Source organism: Lepidochelys kempii, chromosome 3 (assembly GCF_965140265.1).
Source record: "Lepidochelys kempii isolate rLepKem1 chromosome 3, rLepKem1.hap2, whole genome shotgun sequence".
Taxonomy (NCBI): Eukaryota; Metazoa; Chordata; order Testudines; family Cheloniidae; genus Lepidochelys; species Lepidochelys kempii.
This window is the reverse complement of record NC_133258.1, coordinates 142031222-142051949: the sequence shown is the minus strand read 5'-3', so window position 1 is coordinate 142051949 and position 20728 is coordinate 142031222. Positions and strand designations below refer to the sequence as shown.

General features: G+C 40.6%; 1 protein-coding gene across 8 annotated transcripts in view; it reads right to left on the bottom strand.

Moving 5' to 3' along the window:
- The window catches only part of CNST (consortin, connexin sorting protein), a 107291-nt gene that overhangs the window by 17008 nt on the left and 69555 nt on the right, over positions 1–20728 (bottom strand). For all 8 annotated transcript variants that reach the window (XM_073338302.1, XM_073338303.1, XM_073338306.1 and 5 more), the window contains 4 exons: positions 20332–20446; positions 15942–15963; positions 15659–15755; positions 3501–4414 (listed from right to left, as the gene is read on the bottom strand). In XM_073338302.1, coding sequence (XP_073194403.1) covers positions 3501–4414; positions 15659–15755; positions 15942–15963; positions 20332–20446 — 1148 coding nt within the window. The remainder of the gene's footprint in view (positions 1–3500; positions 4415–15658; positions 15756–15941; positions 15964–20331; positions 20447–20728) is intronic.

The window sequence follows — 20728 nt, the reverse complement described above, 5'->3', positions numbered from 1 at the left end:
TACTGCTACCCTTACTTCTGTGCTGCTGCTGCTGGTGGCGCTGCCTTCAGAGCTGGGCAGCTGGAGAGCGGTGGCTGCTGGCTGTGAGCTCAGCTCTGAAGACAGAGCTGCTACCAGGAGCGGCACAGAAGTGAGGATGGCGTGCTATGGCATTGCCACCCTTACTTCTGTGCTGCTGCTGGTGGGACGCTGCTCTCTGTGTGCCCAGCTCTGAAGGCAGCACAGAAGTAAGGGTAGCAATACCACAATCTCCCCTAAAATAACCTTGTGATCCCCCTGCAAATCCCTTTTGGGCCAAGACCCCCAATTTGAGAAATGGTCTCCCCTGTGAAATTAGGATAGTATAGGATAAAAGCACACAAAAGGCCAGATTTCATAGAATCATAGAATATCAGGGTTGGAAGGGACCTCAGGAGGTTATCTAGTTCAACCCCCTGCTCAAAGCAGGACCAATCCCCAATTAAATCATCCCAGCCAGGGCTTTGTCAAGCCTGACCTTAAAAACTTCTAAGGAAGGAGATTCTACCACCTCCCTAGGTAACGCATTCCAGTGATTCACCACCCTCCTAGTGAAAAAGTTTTTCCTAATATCCAACCTAAACCTCCCCCACTGCAACTTGATTTCATGGGGGAAGGCCAGATTTCACGGCCCGTGATTTGTTTTTCATGGCCGCGAATTTGGTAGGGCCTTAACTATAGGATTAATTAAACGGTTTTGTTTTTCCATTACCACTGTAAAATTTATGCATGGATTTCTGCTTTCTAAATATTACACATTGAAATGATAATATCAAGTATTTCCTTCACAGAATATTGTGTCAATACATACTATTCATACTTTTTGCCAAAACCAACTTCAAAGGTTTCATGACAACAGTGGGAGAAATTACATATTGAGTGCAAAGATCAGTTGACTTGTCAAAATGTTATCTTAATTTAAATTATTTTTAACAGTACTGCTAACAAAAAAAATCAAAATGTTATTATTTATTATTTGTATTAAAAGAAATTAACAATAGAAACAAATTAAGGGGCTGATTTCTCAGAAGTGCTGAGCACTTGGAGATTCTGTTCTCTTCCACTGAAGTTGTGGGCTCTTAGCACTTCTGAAAATTAAGTCCTAAAATAACATTAAGTGGCAAGATTAACTGGAAAAAAAAACCACACAAGGAAACAGAATACAGATGGGCTATACTGTCTTTAACTCACCCTGCTTAGTCTAACAATTGCAGGCATCGCAGAACAGTGTAAGGTCCTGCATACTACACATTATAACTTTTTTGAGATTAACTCCCCTCCTCCTTTTCCCCTGATTTATACCTCACAAACTCAGGTCTCCTGCTAAGGATGACTGGAAAAAGACTCTCTTTGGAGCGAACCAACATTGCTCCTTATTTGGCAAGAGAGAATTTGTTATTGAGTTATGCAAGTACTCTCTTCCCTCTGACTGAATAGTGCTGCCACAGCACTTAAAGCCCTGGGAGCACAACGAAACCAGGAATCAAACAAGATTTCCCATAAGAAAGCAATATCATCAGTTCAGTGAGCCAGCACAGGTCTAACTTTGGTGAAGAAACTGGATAAAAAAATTAAATTGTTAGACCAGGTATGTTTAAACTGCTAACTTTTATAGAATTTATTTAGAATTCCTTTCTATAGTAAAATAAATGCTTTAGCTGTGTAGCTCAATATATTGAATTTCCAGAAGGTACCCAACATGGAAGGAGGATGTTTAAGGGGCTCTTCTTCTATATTTCCACAGGGGTTGGACTGGACTATCTGTAAGGTATAATTTACAAATTTTCCAAAGCAGTCTCAGTTTATGCACAGAGTTTTGCACATGCAAATCAGCAGACTAATTAATTCAATGATGCATGCAAATTATGGTGTTTACACGTGCAAATTCAGGCCCTGATTCGGCAGACATTTGACCCACATACATAATGTTAAGCTAATGAATCCAAAGAGCTGAGGTCAGCCAACTATATGAACGTGGTACCCAGTGAGGCTCCTGATCTCATGCAAGAGGCACTGGAGGAATGCAGTGTGCTCAATCTTGGAGCAGCAGTAAGGAGACCTTTGGGGCAAACTCTGTACTGACAACTCTTGTGATTTTGTCATGCATCTCACAACAGAGAGGATGGATGATCCAGTGGTTAGAGCACTAGCCTGGACTTGGGAGTCCAGCATTCAATTCTATAGTCTGCCACAAGCTTCCTGTGTGGCCTTGGACTCTTAGTTTAAATTCCCCATCTGTAAAATGGAGTTTATAGCACTTTCCTACACTTTAAAGATTGTGAGACACTCAGATACTACAGCAATGCAGGCCTTCCTTGAAACCCCAGTTGCTGGAATCGCATGATTATGTGAGAATATCAGCTTTCATTTAAAAAAAAAAAAATGTTTCTAGCCTTCGTAGTTGTAAACAAAAGCCTGAAAACATGAACTAAGTATACCCTAAAGGCTGAAAAAACAGAAGACAAACAAAAAAAGAATCCTAAGTATTATTTTTAAACATCTCATGATTCTGGAGGCCTGACTTGTGATTTTTGAATGCTTAGGGATGCCAATACTACACGCTATCCCAGGCCTTTCACCTGCCACATGCATAAGCATAGTGGCTGAGGAAACCTCTGCTTAATCCCTAACATCCTACATTCTTGTAATGGGGCTCAAAGGAATAAGGGCAGAATTTTGCCTTCTATTTTTAAATATTTTAGAAGAGCTTTTGATCTTTAGAATTAATTGTTGATCCTCATTATGGGCCATACTAATACAGCACTAATGGTTCCATTGACCAAGCCCTGAGGCTCCTAATTACTTTTGTTTGAACAACAGAATTGACAGAGGTTAGGAAAATTATAAGTACATAAATAAAATGGGTCAGGGAAGGTTTCTTCCTGTCTAGGCTTTCCTGTTCCTATTTAAAAACACATAAAGAGATGTATAAAAAAAAGTGTTACAGAGTATATTATATAGGTAATTCCCCTCTCTTCTGTTACTCACCTATGGGAATGGGCAGTGGAAAAACAAGTGTTACTTTATCAATGAATAAGAATGATTAACACTCAATTAAGAAGATAATTTACAGCACCTGCCATTTACTGTGCAACTTCTTTGTATAAAATTACAAGGGAAGAAATTATTATGATTTCTCAGCTCTCCTAATACCAGTCTCTGTGTATAAAATAATAATGGTAAGAATATTTCATGTTGAGATGAGTGAAAGTCTGATATTCAGAGGTGCTGAGCCCCCAACAACTCCCGTGGACTTCTGTGGGAGCTGTGGATGCTCAGTATCTCTGGAAAAAACAATCAGGCTGTAAATCAATTCAGAGGAAGAATAAAAACAAATAATTTTGTTTTCTTTTCATATTAAAAATAAGGAAGTGATGTGTAGGAATATATATTTAACACACATTTTAAAGACGGCATCAATTTCTAAGATTATAATAAATTCAATTATTTTTAAAAGTTTTTATAGTTTTCCCAGTGTTTACCTCTGCAATCTCTATCCTTTTTGCAAGTTCATCGAGCGAAGAAAAGCTGTCATCTAATAATAAAGCTTCTGTTGAACTGTATGATGCTTGCTCCAGTGGAATATCTGGAAGAGTTTCAGAGTCCTCTTGGTTTTCTAAATTTGCAAGGGATTCTTCAGTGTCTTTTATGCTACCATTTAAGAATCTGCCAAAAAAATCTTCCGGTTCTTCATGATTTACCTCCTCCTCCTCCTGCTGCTTTGCCATCTCCTGCAGTCCCTTGTATATTTTTGGATGTGCACGACTGATATGTTCAGGTGCTTTGTTACTTCCATAACACATGTTTTCACAAATGTTTGATGCCGTTCTGTCCTGTGGGGATTTTCCATCCTCATATCCTAAACCAGACTTCTGCTGCTGCTGGTCTAATGCACTGTTTCCTAGCTGGCTTCTGGCAGTCTCAGTAGAGCCTGCACTATGTTTTGACCTGAGAACATTTCTTTCAGCTTGTACATTTTCATCTTTAGAAATCAAATCAGGAGGGATATAATCAGCGTCCGTTAAAACTAAGGTGTCTACCATTGACTCACCAGAGAGTTCCACTCCAGGCTCCTTAGCCACGTCTTCTATTTTTGCCACATCCTTAGAGAACTGCTTCTCTCTCGGCTGCAAACTGTTATCTTTACCAGCATCCCCAGATGATAAACAGTCAGAACAAGGCCTGCCCACTGTCCCTATAGACTGGGTGTGAGGCTCCAGTGTTGATTCAGCATTGCAGTACTGCTCCTCCATGTGGTCCTTCCCTGCAGCTGTTTGAAGACTTGCTGCTTCTATAAGCCTATCAGTTTTACTATCACACAGGGAGCTCTCACTCATCTGTCTCTCTCTGCGCTGGTTTTCTTTTCTTGGTCCAATGCCAGGCCAAGTTTCAGTATCTAAATGCAAAAGGAAGACAGTTCCAGCATTTTAAAATGATTCAAAACATCAGTAGTGTGTAGAAAGAGCACACTATGACTTGATAACACTGCACACAAATGTTTCAGAATAAATTCCCCTCCAGTGCAGATAACGCTGCTCCAGTTAGTAGAAAACACAAAATACCGAGAATAAATCATAAAAAAGACCCCAATTCAGCAAAGCACTTAAGTGAATGTTTAAGGTTAAGAACATGCCTTAACTGATTTGCTGAAAAGGGATGGGATTACTCACATGCTTAAAGTAAAGAATGTTCTTAAGTGTCTCAAGGAATAAGGGCTTAATTTCCCCCTCAAACATATTTCATGCAAGGAACTACATGTAGATTATTCCAAGATTTCTAGAAGGAGGGGTGGGAAGGTAAGAGGGATACGATGTCATAACTACAGAAGAAATTTTTTTCCTGATTCCACTGCAATGGGTAGCGCAGACATATTAGTATTATTGTTATCTATATAATTCACACACTTCATTGAGGTATGTAGGTGCATTTTTAAAAAAGCCTAACATCACAAGAATTGAATGTATTTTCCATGTGGTCCTTTGTCTTTAATATTTAACTCTTTCCTTAAGTTAATGCAAAGTAAAATAAAATATTTGATTACAATAGTCATAGATAAATTACACAGCTAAAATTTCTTTTATGGACTTCTGTGTGGGTAACCAGTATGGGTTATATATTAAAAAACACAAATACAATTTGGATTTAGCTTATGTTTGGTTTCAGATACTTTCAATATAAAATTACCAGGGGAGAGTGATCTCTGTTTACTGAGCTGTTATGGAAGTTTATTTTAGAGAGAAGTGAGAATAATAATACACAAATACTGTGAATTCAAAAAAGTTTAGAGTTACATTCATTTCTGGTTAGGAAATGTTGGTAAATTATTTATCGGTAGGTTAAAGAACTTATAATTTAATAATTATTTATTTCTAACAAAGTACGAATTTAAGAAATAGTACATTCAGCATCAATACAATATGGTCATGTAGCAGAAGACCAAAAAGCTAATCTGAGTTGTGACTAAACTTATTAGATATGGGCCTTAACTGGAACCTCAAATCCAATCTTCTTCCCCCCACCCCATCAGTTTTGGGAAGAGAAAAAGGGAGTGTCTGAGATTCAAATGACAAAGCAATCTCTATTCAACAGACATTTTTTAAATAATACACAACAAATTCCTAACTCAAAATCTACTTAATTGATTTTTCGGTTCAGTCTCAAAACCAGAAGCATCTATGGATCAGGTTGATGAAGAAATCTCAAGCAGCCCCAGAAATTTCCACCATTTTCTGCTGAAGTGTCACAAGATTCTTATAAAGCTCACTTCATCTGATGAAGCTTATGCTCAAATAAATTTGTTAGTCTCTAAGGTGCCACAAGTAATCCTTTTCTTTTTGCGAATACAGACTAACACAGCTGCTACTCTGAAACCTGTCAAGATTCTTATGCCATTCAATCTGAATCCATGCTAGCTATGGATTTTGCATCAAACCTGAACCCTAACGTAAACCTGCACAGGAACAGAGCACCGCCTCCTCTGCTCAGCTCTCAAATATATTTGAAACAGGGCTGAATTTTTGTGTCTTAAAGGAAAGATTATATTTGCTGATAATCCTCATATTTTAAAACTTAATGAAATAGTAGCTGAACATGAAAAGTAAGGTTAGAAATTATATGAAAGACCACGCAGCCTACTTGAGGATGAATAAAAATCCGAACGTTAATAGATGGAAGGGATGCACAGAAGCTAACTTATATAGGATAATGAAAGAAGAAATGGGTATGAGAGAGAGAGAGTTAGTTTTGAAAATTAGGCACAGAGGACAAGACAGCTGAGGGGTTTGTAATGGGATACATGTATAGGTCACAAGTTCAAATACAGCCCAGATTGTCAGGAGCAGGATTTCATTACCATCTGTCAATTTTTCCCAGTTGATATGACCATGTTACAACAGGCACCTTTGTTGGCAAGTAGGAACACCAAAGATTAAATGGACATGGAAATTAAATCAACCTTTTTACCATGCGAGATGGCCCCTTGCGGTCTGGGTTGTAACAGACAGACATGTCTGTGTGGGGAAGCTTACACTGTATGTCAATGCTGTAACTGTACTAGAGATGGAGGACTTCAATGTCCAGTGCTGTCAGTCTTTTTATGAATATTAAGGCCTATATTTTCAAGAGTGACTAGTGATTTTGAGTGGCTCATTTTTTGGAGAGAGTGAGAGAGAGAGAGCGTCCAATTCAAGTTACTTTAAAGGCAGCTGATTTTCAGAAGTGATGAGAACCTGCTCTCTAAAAATCAGGCTCCTTTAAGGTGTCATGTCGGATGCCCAAAACCAGAGGCATCCAAAATAAACAAAAATTAGAACTAAATTCAAGTATGGAAGCAAAAACTCAGTCTAGAAAAATAGTATTCTGTTCATAAGAAAGTAATAAATGCTTCTAGCATTATGAGGCATTAACAGAGATCCAGGAAAGTGAGATCTTATGATCGCCTTCAAAGTTCATGTAAAATTTTGGGGAGTTTTTTGTAGCTTCCCTGGGAACATTTAAAAATGTTTGTTTGGCCAACTCACATACCTTTTAGCTGATGTGGCTCACACCAACAGTAAACATAAGGCAACTCAAGATATTCGCAAAAATCCATTAAGGCTGCTTTTCAGTAATTTAATGAGGAGAGCAATAATTTATAATATTGCTGCTAGAGAGATGCAAAAAATGTCACCTGAAAATTTTCCACTACCAAAAGCACATTATGGAACTTAAAAGTGCCTTTCCAGATGTGAGTCACACTGAGAAAATTAAACTCTCTTGTGGGTCCTGGGAAGCCACAGTCTTAACCTGTTCCTTTTGTTTGTCCAAGACAGTCTGCTAGAGTGATATCCTGTGGCCACCTGCCAGCTGGAGGCTTGCACAGATTTTTTCCATTTGGGATTGAACCTAATAAGGCCTACAAGAATCTGGGAGTTGAGTAGTTTCTCCTGCATTTTGAGGAAGGGCCGAGGGTACAAACTAGACATAAGAACGGCCATACTGGGTCAGACCAATGGTCCATCTAGCCCAGTATCCTGTCTTCCAACAGTAGCCAATGCCAGGTGCTTCAGAGGAAATGAACAGAACAGGGCAATTTGGTGTTTGGTGGAGGCTGGAGGAGCAGCAGCAAAAACTGCTCCACCTGGGGTTGGGTGGGGGAGGGGAAGAGAGGGGAAACCTCTCCCCCCACCCAGTGGTACCCAAGGAGGACCACACAATGTGATGTGCTTGAAATCAGATGAGAAACATTGAGTTTGCATCTCATCCGTCCATTATTACTGTGGACGCTGTCAGGGTCAGACTCCTTGATGCTGTAAATCGTCATCGCTTCATTGACTTCAACTGAGCGACACCGATTTATATCAGCTGAGAACCTGGCCCTTAATTTGTTTTCCAGAGAGCAGAGTACTTGGATACCACAATGATGGGTGACTGTAGTGACTTCAATGCACCTCCTTGTGGTTGAGTGTTTGATAGCGATAGTCTTGCCCCAGTTTCCCTTTATTTAGGATCATGTGGCCTATAGAGCTTGGCCTCTCTTTACGGTGTTTGAGTCACCCCTTTTGAGGCAGTAAGGGGTCTCACCCAAGGTCCTCGTGGCCCTGTGAGGGGCCTCCATTCGCTGCTCCCAGTGTCTGAATTCTCCCTCTTCCTTCTTCGTCAGAGAAGGGACGAAAAAAAGTCAAAACAGAGCTGTGAATAAAGTTCAATAGTCTGAGTTGGGACAGACAGCTGCAATCTGGGGCGTCAGCAGTCTTTGCCCTCCTTCAGTGTCAGGGATGGAGGCCCTCCGTCTCCTCAGAATCCCAGCCCTAGGGCTTGATAGACAATCAAGGAGTGTGTGCTTAGGTCTCCTGCTGCCCCCCAGGGCTGCTTCCTACCTACAGTGTTCTGCAGATATCTGCTGTCTTGCAACCCTCCCTGAATCCTTCCACCAGGAAAGTGGTCTTGCTGGCTGGCTTTTTCCTATCCAGTGCTGTGGAGCTCCTCCACAGTGGCTCTCAGCCTCTCCAGTGCCCACTCTGCTCTGTCTGGGATGCAGCTTTTTATCCCAGCTGTCAGAAACCAGCCATTTAGCTGCAGTGAGGCATTGCTCTCTTCATTAACTCTTTAGTGACCGCAGCCCTGTGGGGCCTATATAGCCCATCACACTGATCCTTGTAAAACCTTGATGAAACTAGAGCATGTTGACCCGGCCCTGCAGTTCAGATTACGGGTGTGTAAATTACAGCACATACTAGCGTGTTGCTCTGTGACTGCTCCATGTAGGCTCTGCAAGGGAAAACTATAAGGTACCTTGTTTACATTAATGTGTCCTGTTTCAGCTAGTGCATGCTGCCGTTTACACCCCTATAGCCCAAACTGTGGGGCCATGCAGACAAGCCCCTATATCAGGGGTGGGCAAACTTGTTGGCCCGAAGGCCACATCTGGGTATGGAAATTGTATGGTGGGCCATGAATGCTCATGAAATTCGGAGTGTGGGCTCTGGGGTAGGGCTGGGGATGAGGAGTTTGGGGTGCAGGAGGGTGCTCCGGGCTGGGACCGAGGGGTTCGGAGGGCGGGTGGGGGGGGAATCAGGGTTGGGGCAGGGGGTTGGGACAGGGGTGCAGGCTCTGTGCGGTGCTTACCTCAAGCAGTTCCCAGAAGCAGTGGCATGTCCCCCCTCTGGCTCCTACGCAGAGGCACAGCCAGGCAGCTCTGCATGCTGCCCTTTCCGCAGGCGCCACCCCTGCAGCTCCCATTGGCTGCAGTTCCCAGCCAACTGGAACTGCGGGGGCACTTGGGGCAGGGGCAGTGTGTGGAACCCTCTGGCTGCCCCTATGCATAGGAGCCGGAGGGGGGCATGCCCTGCTCCATGAGGCTTCTGGAAGCAGTGACAAGCCCTTGACCCCACTCCCCGGAGGGAACTTGAGGGCTGGATTAAAATGTCTGGAGGGCCGGATGCGGGACAGTTCCTCAGCTTTGTCACCTAAAAAGAATCTCCCTCTCATCGTCAACCGTGAAGACTGATGCAAAAAATTCATCAAGTTTCTCCTCAAGGGCCTTATTGTCCTTGAGTGCTCCTTTATCATCCTGATCATCCAGTGCCCCATTGGTTGTTTAGCAGGCTTCCTGCTTCTGATGTACTTAAATTTTTTTTTGCTATCACTTTTTGAGTCTTTTGCTAGCTATTCTTCAAATTCTTTTTTGGCCTTCCTAATTATATTTACACACTTCATTTGCCAGAGTTTATGCTCCTTTCTATTTTCCTCACTAGGATTTAACTTCCACTTTTTAAAGGATGCCTTTTTGCCTCTCATTTCTTCTTTTACTTTGTTGTTTAGTGACAGTGGCTCTCTTTTGGTTCTCTTGTTATTTTTTTTAATTGGGGGGGTCTACATTTAAGTTGAGCCTCTATTCTGGTGTCTTTAAAAAGTTTCCATGCAGCTTGCAGGGATTTTACTTTTGGTGCTGTATCTTTTAATTTCTGTTTCACTAACCTAACCTCCTCATTTTTGTGTAGTTCCCCTTTCTGAAATTAAATGCTACAGTGTTGGGCCACTGTGGTGTTTTCCTCACCACAGGGATGTTAAATTTAATTATATTATGGTCACTATTACCAAGCGGTCCAACTATATTCACCTCTTGGACCTGAACCTGTGCTTCACTTAGTACTAAATCAAGAATTGCCTCTCCTCTTGTAGGTTCCAGGACTAGCTGCTCCAAGAAGCAGTCATTTAAGGTGTCAAGAAACTTTATCTCTGCATCCCATCCTGAGGTGACATGTACCCAGTCAATATGGGGATAGCTGAAATCCCCCATTATTACTGAGTTTTTTTATTTTAATAGCCTCTCTAATCTCCCTGAGAATTTCTCAGTCACTATTACCATTCTGGTCAGGTGGTCTGTAATATATCCCTACTGCTATATTCTTATTATTCAAGCATGAAATTACTATCCATAGAGATTCTACGGTACAGTTTCAAGTATCGGGGGTAGCCGTGTTAGTCTGTATCCACAAAAACAACAAGGAGTCCGGTGGCACCTTAAAGACTAACAGATTTATTTGAGCATAAGCTTTCATGGGTAAAAAACCCACTTCTTCAGATGTTTTTATGTTACAGTTTGGTTCATTTAAGATTTTTACTTCATTTGATTCTACGCTTTCTTTCACATATAGTGCCACTCTCCCACCAGTACGACGTGTTCTGTCCTTCCAATATATTTTGTACCCTGGTATTACTGTGTCCCATTGATTATCCTCATTCCACCAAGTTTCTGTGATGCCTATTATACCAATATCCTCATTTAATATGAGGCACTCTAATTCACCCACCTTATTATTTAGACTTCTAGCATTGGTATATAAGCACTTTAAAAACTTGTCACTTTTTAGCTACCTGCCATTACATGATGTAATTGAATGGGACTTTTTTTCATTTGACTGTTTCTCATCAGATCCTACCTGTATTTTATCATCTTCCATCCTCTCCTCCTTATTAGGACATAGGGAATCTCCATTTATAGATCCTCTCCTAAGGGATGTCCGAACCATGTGCTCCTCTGCATCTGTCAGCTTTCCCCCAGCTCTTAGTTTAAAAACTGCTCTACGACCTTTTTAATATTAAGTGCCAGCAATCTGGTTCCATTTTGATTTAGGTGGAGCCCGTCCTTCCTATATAGGCTCCCCCTTTCCCAAAAGTTTCTCCAGTTCCTAATAAATCTAAACCCCTCCTCCCTACACCATCGTCTCATCCACACATTGAGACCCTGCAGTTCAGCCTGTGTAACTGGCCCTGCATGTGGAACTGGAAGCATTTCAGAGAATGCTACCATGGAGGTCCTGGACTTCAATCTCTTACCTAGCCGCCTAAATTTGGCCTCCAGGGACCTCTCTCCTATCCTTCCCTATGTCATTGGTATGTACATGTACCACAACCACCGGTTCCTTCCCAGCAATACACATAAGTCTATCTAGATGGCTCGAGAGATCCGCAATCTTTGCACCAGACAGGCAAGTCACCATGTGGTTCTCCTGGTCATTGCAAACCCAGCTATCTATGTCCTCATGATCGAATTGCCCATTACTAATACCTGTCTTTTCCTAATAACTGGAGTTCCCTCCTGCTGGAGAGGTATCCTCAGTGCAAGAGGATACCACATCATCATCTGGAAGGAGGGTCCCAACGATGGGATCGTTTCCCTCCGTTCCAGTTGGATGTTCTTCTTCCCTGAGACTTTCATCCTCCTCAACAGCACAGAAACTGTCAGACCAGGAGTGGGACCGTTCTACTGTATCCCAGAAAGTCTCATCTGTGTACCTCTCTGTCTCCCTTAGCTCCTCCAGCTCAGCTACCCTGGCCTCCAAAGCCTGTACACAGTCTCTGAGGACCAAGAGCTCCTTGCACCGAATGCACACATACGCCACCTGCCCATAGAGTTAGGATTAGAGTTAGGGCAGTTTACAGTTTGTAAAATATTTTAAAATATTTTAGTAAAATATTTTACTAAATTCATTATTCATTATTTCATTCAAGAGAGTTTTCACACAAGACAAATATGTAGGGTTTTGGCCATCTTGAGTTACAACAGGAAAGTATTAAGACTTTCAGACCGGTGCTGAAAAAATGAATACATACAGTATGTGCTCCAACTCTACTATTTTAAGAGCAATACACAGGTTTAGAGGCCCTGATTCATTCAGCAGGCAGAAATCAAGCGCCAGGACCCTGGCAGCCGAAACTGTATGAGAGGGAGGGGTTACAGCAGCACAAGCTGTAAAATAGGGGAGTCTACGCATTCCCCACCATCCTCGGCCAGCTGGGTTCTGATGGAGGCCTGGGTGGAGTTTAAAGCTGCTTTCCTAGGAAGAATCTCAAGGGGGGAACAATGGCGAATCCCCTTTGGAGCCAGCTGTCTTCAAAAGGCACAAATTGCAGTCCTTTGCACATGCACTAGATGAATCCAGCCAAGTGTGACTTAGATTAATGAAGAAGCGGCATTTTCTTTCAAGGATGCTATCACACTATATATATTTTACCTAAATTACATACCTACAGTTTTATATATCTACACAGACACCACACACATGCCCCCCAACCCCCACTCTATACATGGTAGATAAGCGGAGTCTTTGGGCTTGTCTAGAAAGAAAAGCTATTGCAAAATAAGCTAGGGTCTGAAAATCAAGCACAATAGCTATTCTGCACTCTCTCCCCATGTGGATACACTTATTCCACACTAAAGCCTTGTGAACACAGGCAGTGGCACGTAGGGTACACATAGCTACAAGCTGCAGTGACAAGCAGGCTAAACTCACGGTATGGTGGGTAGCTACATGTGGCAGTGAAAGGCTCCAGCAGGTGGGGTGGCAGTGGGGAAAGGCTTAAACAACTTCCTGCTGCTAGAGCCTTTCCCTGCTGCCTCTCCCGTGCCAGAGCTTTTCCCATGGTGGGAAAAGGCTGCAGCAGTCGGACAATACACTGCTAACAATAGCAGTGTAGATGGGGGAGGCACTGCTTGGGCATATAGAAAACTGTAGAGTACACACCCTTGAGGTTCTGGTGCGTGTACTCTACTTGCCTAATCCATGCCTCGCCCTCTACAGTGCTATTTACGCCCATGCTGCAGGGGAGAGGGGGAGGAGCCATGCAGTATATGTACTCTACATGCTACTGTAAGTGTACAAATAGTATAAAGGCACTCCTAGGCTGTTTAGCTGAATCCACTTTAGAAAAGAGCCTCAATGAGTTTATAAATGACCAAATTAATGGCTTGTCTACTTGGGAAATGGCTCAGAATAGCTATTATAGAATTGCTATTCCACAATAGATTCCCATGTGGACATGAAGAAAAGGAGTACTTGTGGCACCTTAGAGACTAACCAATTTATTTGAGCATAAGCTTTCGTGAGCTACAGCTCACTTCATCGGATGCACATGCTAATTCCATACAATATAGCTTAATCCACTTAATCTCGAATGTCCTCATGGGGCATCATTCTACAATAGCTATTCCGGGCTATTTCCCCTTTTAGATAGCCTCTTAATTTGGCTATTTATACTCTCACTAAGGCCCTCTTCAAATTCCTTGGAAGTTTCCCTCTCCTTTCTTACTACTATAATCACATCTTGCCTCTAAAAGCCAAGTGACCGGAGACAGCCAACTAATAGATGAGACAAAACTGGCTTTTTAGTTTCCCAGGTCTCTCCATGCTATTTAAAAAATGTGATAATATAAATACATTTTCCAGAATAAAGACTAATTTTATCTTTCCTCCCTCACCCACCCATAATTCTCTTCTTTGTGGCTGCAGAAGAACATGCTGCCCCCTGCTGCTGACATGCCTGGATTGTGCGAGGCAATAATAGCTGATTAAGATAGACTTTTATTAAAAGCCACTCTCCTCCTAAAAGAGATCTGCTAGTGTGAGAGCCAAGGACACATATCCACTGCTTCCCAAAGACATGTGCCAGCATGGGAGGTGGGGAGGAAGTTACATAAACACTCTTCACAGTATTGCCACCTCAGCATTCAAAAATCATTAGTCAGGCACTCCAAAATCATGAGATTTTTAAACAACTATTAGAGCTTGTCTGGAATTTTTTTGATGGTACAGTTTTCCAGTGGAAACACAGTTTTGTCAAAATGTAAATATCTTGAGGGAACATGTCAATTTTCACAAAATTTCAGAGGTAAGAAAGTCTAAATAAATTGTTTCGACAATTATGTCATTTGTTTTGAATTTTATAATATTATAATTTTTATATACAAATATTTTATATTGTACATTATAAAGTTTTGACATCAAAAGAAAACATTTTGATGGGTCTGAAATTAAATTTTTCAGAATTTCTGTTCTGCAGGAAATTTTGCCTTTCGTTCTGATTCTGAAAAAAAAAAAGTAAATTTAGAAATGTCAGAATTTCCTGTGGAACAGAAATTCTGTTTTCCAACCAGCAATAAAAGTAATAAATTTTGGTTTCTTTTGGGTTTCTGAACCTTCAGGCTGCAGCCGCTTCATGATTTTAAGCTTTTCTCTGCAACCATAAGAGTCACAAACTTACTTAAAAAACAGAAGGCAATCGGACATTCTCATGCAATCTCCTGATTCCAGGAACTGGTGTTGTAAGAAATATACCAACCATTACAAGACTCATGATAAAATTACGATAGCTGACAGCACTTTCTTCAAACTTGTGAATGAGCTTAGATGCCACGGTAGTGGATGTGCTATAAGAATCCAGACAGAAAGATAACTGTATGTGTGGGTGGGGATGGTGGCAATGATAGAGTTGTGGAATGGAAGGAGAAGTGTAGTGTGTAGAGAAGCAGTGGTTCCCTGCCACCATCACCTCCTAGCTTCTGACCCCCCGCCAAATCTCCTGGATGATGGCAGTTGCCACTGGAGAGAGAAAAGCACTGAATTTTAGACCACTTTAACTCTCACCATCTACCTCAGGAACATGCAAAAATCTTTGTTCATAGCGAGAAAAGATGTACTAGGGTTAAATAGCTTAGAAATTATCTTCCTTCTCCATTCCCATGTAATTGTACTGTATGGGCTATCCTCAAACAGAGCACTACTGTGTCACTGCAGAAAAGGGAAGTAAAGATGAGAGACACTTCCAGTTATCATCCTGAACAAATATTAATGATGCATTTTCTTTCTTTCAGACCCCCAAATATGCATTTCTTAATTTTTTCTTTGCTGGTATGGAAAATGAAGCTTTATACAGGATTGGTACATTACATGTCAGACCAAAATATGGATCTTTAAAATAATTAATTATATTTAATGGCCACAACTTAGAATATTTATAACAAGATCTCTTGCTAGCCAGGCATTTTATATATTGAAGGATCATTGGGTTGGCACTAGTATGACATTTGTACCTATTAAGAATAGCCTTTTGTATGTTATATGAACTGATACAACACAAAAAAATTAAAATATTTTAAAATGCTATTTAAAGTAATTATTATTATGAAGACCATTCCCTAACTATTCATTATTTATGCTGTGCAAATACTTTATAATATTCTGTGAAAAATTAAAGTTTGCAAAAATGATGTGCACTCTCTTTTCTGCTCCTGTTATATGCTGCAACTCCAAATGCAACAGCTGCACAATATCAACAGGAGTACATTTAAAAATATGTACACAATCTATACAAGATGTACCTGAATCACAAGCAGTGGCCTCTCTTTCTTTTAAATCTTCTGATCCCATTAATTGTCCAAACCGATTGCCTCCCAAGGACTTTTCAGTAGTTACTAGCTGTAAAACAGGACAGCACTTACTGTAACTGTTGATTTTAAATTCAAACACTGCAATTATTTGAGAAGTCTACTCTGTACAAAATGTCCAAACCAACTCCATAAAAAGTATGTCAAAGCACACTAAAGAATACCCTTACTTATATTTTCAATTGGTAAAGCAGCATCAAGGAAAACAAATTCTTACCTTGTGTTTGGATACAAGTGGCCTGCAGCAATAAAGAAAAGAAGAAGAAATGACCACTTTCAGTAACAATATTCTTCACAACCAATGTCACAATAACTACTGCACAAATCATACTAGTCCCTTCCGTGCTCTAATATTAGCACAGAACTTTTCCAACACTGAAACACTATCAGTGCACTAGCATAGTTTAAAGTATAGAGCTGTACCATATGTTAACATCATTAGAAAGCCAATTATTATGGACGTTGCTGCACGTAATTGAGAAGGCAGTTAAAAGGATAAAAACACATCAGAAATGTTCTAAACTTCTTGTAAATGTGTTTTGAAAGGGACACAACTTCAAAAATCATACTTCTGTCTGCAAATGTTTTACCAACTAGCATTAAAAGTAACATCTGCTGTAACTGAAAGAGATTTGGAGAAAATATTACTCCCCCTCTCTCCCAGTTTATTCTAGTTCAGATTTTTGGAAGAATTGTGCACCCATCACTCCCTCTGAAATCAGTGGGACCCACAGCTGGATCAACACCACTGAAAATCAAGCTATGTATTCTACAGCTTTAGATACACAATTAGCTCCATGATTTATCCTGTATAGTCAGTCCTGTCAATAAGCAATATAAACAAACACAGCAATAAGGGAGAGAGAATTTGTTTTAAAAATTATTATAAAACCATAACACTTGGCAAGAGGTTTCAGGGCAAACAGAAACAATGTTTAACACATTTTTTTTTAAAGTGTTTAGATTGTAACTTGACAATATGCCTTAAGGTATACAAGCTTCTTTTTGCAAAGGCAAAGCAGAAACAGCCCAAAATAGTCTCTTAAAAAAAAAAAAAGTGTCCAGTATGAGCATTTGGATTATAAAATAAATTACTGGGAAAAAATCACACATCTATGCTCTCAGTTAGAAAAACACATAACTCAAATATTCAAAGAGCTCCATCTTAAAAACAAAACAGAAAAGTGATTTTGATTTTTGTCACCAGGTAAATCTAACTTCAATCCCTAGAAAAAACATGGAACAACTATTAAAAGAATCTATAAACATCTACAGAATACTGACAACAGGAATGATAACATGGATATTTAAAGAACAAGTTATTCCAAAAAAACATGGTCACTAATTTTGATTAAGTTACATAATTAGTGGAGGAGGGGAATATAGTAGATGTAATGTATCTGAATTTTAGTCAGTAAAGTGAGGACACATTGAACAAATTTCAAGGAGAAAACAGTACTTCTGCTGCTTTTGCTTATGCTCAAATAAATTTGTTGGTCTCTAAGGTGCCACAAGTACTCCTTTTCTTTTTGCAGATACAGACTAACACCGCTGCTACTCTGAAAGGAGAAAACAGTTATTTACAATAAGACTGCTATTCTGTGCCTACAGAGATGCTGCTAGATGCTGCGTATACGGGCCAAATCTCCTATTCCAAGCCTATAGTTTGGCCGAAATCCAAACTATATGGGCCAAATCTCCTATCCCAAGACTACATGTAATGAGGCTGTATATTAGGGAACCTGACAGACACTTGGGCAAAGGAATCCTTCATTATCAGTCAGAGACCAGTAGCAAGCTGCTACTGCAGCCACAGGGCTAAAAGTTGCCTCAGTTGCCCTAGCAGGGTTTCAGGTTTCTGCTTTCCAATGGCTCCATATCAAATGTGCTCAGATGATAAGTAAAGAAATTATTTTTTTCTGACTGCCAGCCAGACAACCTAATCTAGGCTTTGACAGTCAAGCTGTTTTCTTCTTATGCATCACCACCTGTGATAAAGGTTCTGCAAGCCAAATTATTCCCTCAGTGACACATGGATGAGAGCAAGCTGGCTGAAGTTATTTGCCAGGCAAGAATGGAAGGGATGATAGAAGGCTGGAGAAAGCAAATGGAAAATATGGCAAAAACTGTATCTGTCCCTCTGATTAAGCACATCTCTTTGCCATGTGCAGTCATTTTTACAACCTAGGAATCTGGTTAGTTTTCAGTTACTACTGGATGATCACCATTCAGTGATAGCGAAGATGGCTCTCTCCTTTTGCAACTGCCCAGGACACTGTAGTCTTTTCCTACCAAAGCAAATCTCAATGCAGTGATTCATGACTGTCACCTCAAGGCTAGACTACTGCAATATGCTCCATTTGGGGCTCTACCTTAAGTCCATCTGACAAGTGCAGAATGCTGCTTGTTAAGCGGAGGATCCTGCTTCAGACATATAACAGCCGCCTTCCAGATTTGCACTGGCTGCCTGTGGGTTTCTGGGTGGAGTTTCAGTGCTTTGTTGGTTAATACCAACACTTTAATGGCCTTGGACCTGCTTGAGAGTTTATTTCTCTCTCTCTGTGCCACACTATCACAGTTGAGATCCAGGCAGCTGCCTGCGTTGTAGCACTCTCAGGCTATGTCTACCCTACTGTGGTGTAGTGTGGGGGAGGGATAGCTCAGTGGCTCGAGCATTGGCCTGCTAAACCCAGGGTTGTGAGTTCAATCCTTGAGAGGGCCACTTAGGGGTCGGGGGCAAAAACTGGGGATTGGTCCTGCTTTGAGCAGGGGGTTGGACTAGATGACCTCCTGAGGTCCCTTCCAACCTTGATATTCTAAGTCAATCTGAGCTACATGAATAATGTAGTTGGAGTAGACGTAGCTTAGATTGAGTTACTGCGGTGTCTACACCACTCTGGGTCGACAGGAGACGCTCTCCCATTGACTTACCTTACTCCTCTCACTCCCGGTGGAGTACTGGAGACCATGGAGAGCGATCTGCCGTTGATTTAGAGGATCTTCACTAGACCCACTAAATCGACCCCCAGTGCACTGATCACAGCCGCATCGATCCCGCGGTAGTGTAGACATAGCCTCAACATAATAGAAAGGGGACTTTTTGTCCAGGTATACTGTGAGAGCCTCTTTCCTTCAGAAAGGGCTCCCTCCAGTCCAGAACAGTCCCAAGTCTGTTGACCTTCAGGCCATGGTGCCTCTTGTTATCTTATAATGTTATATAAATATATTAGTAAGGCTTCTGACACAGTCCTGCATGACATTCTCACATAAGCAAACTAGGGAAATGTAGTCCACCTGAAATTACTATAATGTAGGTGCATAACTGGTTGAAAGACCATACTCAAAACTGTAATCAAACTACAACGAGGACTGTGATCAATTGTTCTCCACGTCCACTGAAGGTAGGACAAGAAGTAACGGCGTTAATCTGCAGCAAGGGAGATTTAGATTGGATACTAGGAAAAACTTTCTAACTATAAGAGTGGTGAAAAACTGGAATAAGGCTTCAAAGGGAGGTTGTGGAATCCTCACTGGAGGTTTTTATAAACAGGTTGGACAAACACTTGTTAAGTATAGTCAGAGGGCTGGACTTGATGGCTTCTCAATGTCCCTTTGAGCCCTACATTTCTATGACACTACGATAAAAAAACAAACAAACAAATAAAGGAGCTAAGCACTATTATTTATTATTAATATAATTGCTTCAGGTAAAGAGAGTCCCTGTAGTGCATTCCTTCCCAATGGCACTAGAGAAACTCAAAAATATGAGAGCAGCTCCTCTGCTGTATAGAAAGAAACTACTTAACTCTTACGCCTAAACACCTTGGTTTTAAGGGACCCAACTGTTAGCCACTGATTGATATTACTGTAATCTTTTCTGAATGACTTGCTAAATGCAAGCCGTGGCAAGAATTATGCTATGGTTAAAGTGCAAGTCACTAGCATGCTTCATCAACCTTCTAGTACTGCAGGCACCAGACTTTGAACTTTAAACTTTTAAAAGCTCCTCATTGATGATTTTTATGTTTGAATTATTTGTGTTTGTGTCTTGCCAGAACATGATCAGATAACTACATCAGACGGTAGAATCCGGTATCTCTATAGTACACAGTTTTCATCTGCTGTTTTGTTTCATCTTGAATAGTAACTTTATTAGCAAACACTACATCATATCACACTTTATTTGAGGATTGCCACCCCAATATGACTGATCATAACTGTATATTTGGGGACTAAACGACAATTTTGTCCAACTGAATCCTCACCAGTTCAGCAAAAGAAGGCAGTAATGTGATCCAAGTATAAACTCTTCAACTCCCCAGACTATCAAAGTAATACCTGGACTCTGTAGAAATATTTTTAACAATATTAATCCAGTTTGAGAAGTTACTGTAGAACAAAGTATTCTTACTACAGATTAAAACCAAACATTTCCTATCAAGAACAGCATCTGCCTTGCAGTTGTGAATTGATTTTGACCCATTTTAAATCAACTGCTACAATTTTTATTTTGGGGGATGTAGTTGAATCCATTTCAAACATCTGCCATACAGATAACAAGGAAGTACACTTTCACTTGCTAAAGTAATAAAGTTTGCTATACTTACTCTTGATGTGATGTACAAAGTTTAGCAAGATTTTCTAACTCTTCATTGTTAAGTCCTTTAGCTGAATTACTCAGAGTTGTAACTGTACTGGGCACTGCTGTTTTCCACTTTGTTTCTAAATTAAACCACAAATAGTTTTAGCCATGCTGCTACAAATTAGCATGTATTTAGCCATAAAAATGTGGAAGCCAAAGAGACTAGTCTATGGCAAAATATGTTCAAGTCCAATTTTGTTTTTTATCAGTAAAACAAATCTGTTCTGTGTATGCTGTACAATTATGAAGAAGACTCTAGATAAAAAGCATATCATCATGACACAATAAATTGTGTTTTCAAGAAATGAAACAAATGTCATGCTAGTTTCACCAGAGAATATAAGAATCGACCATGGTAGCGA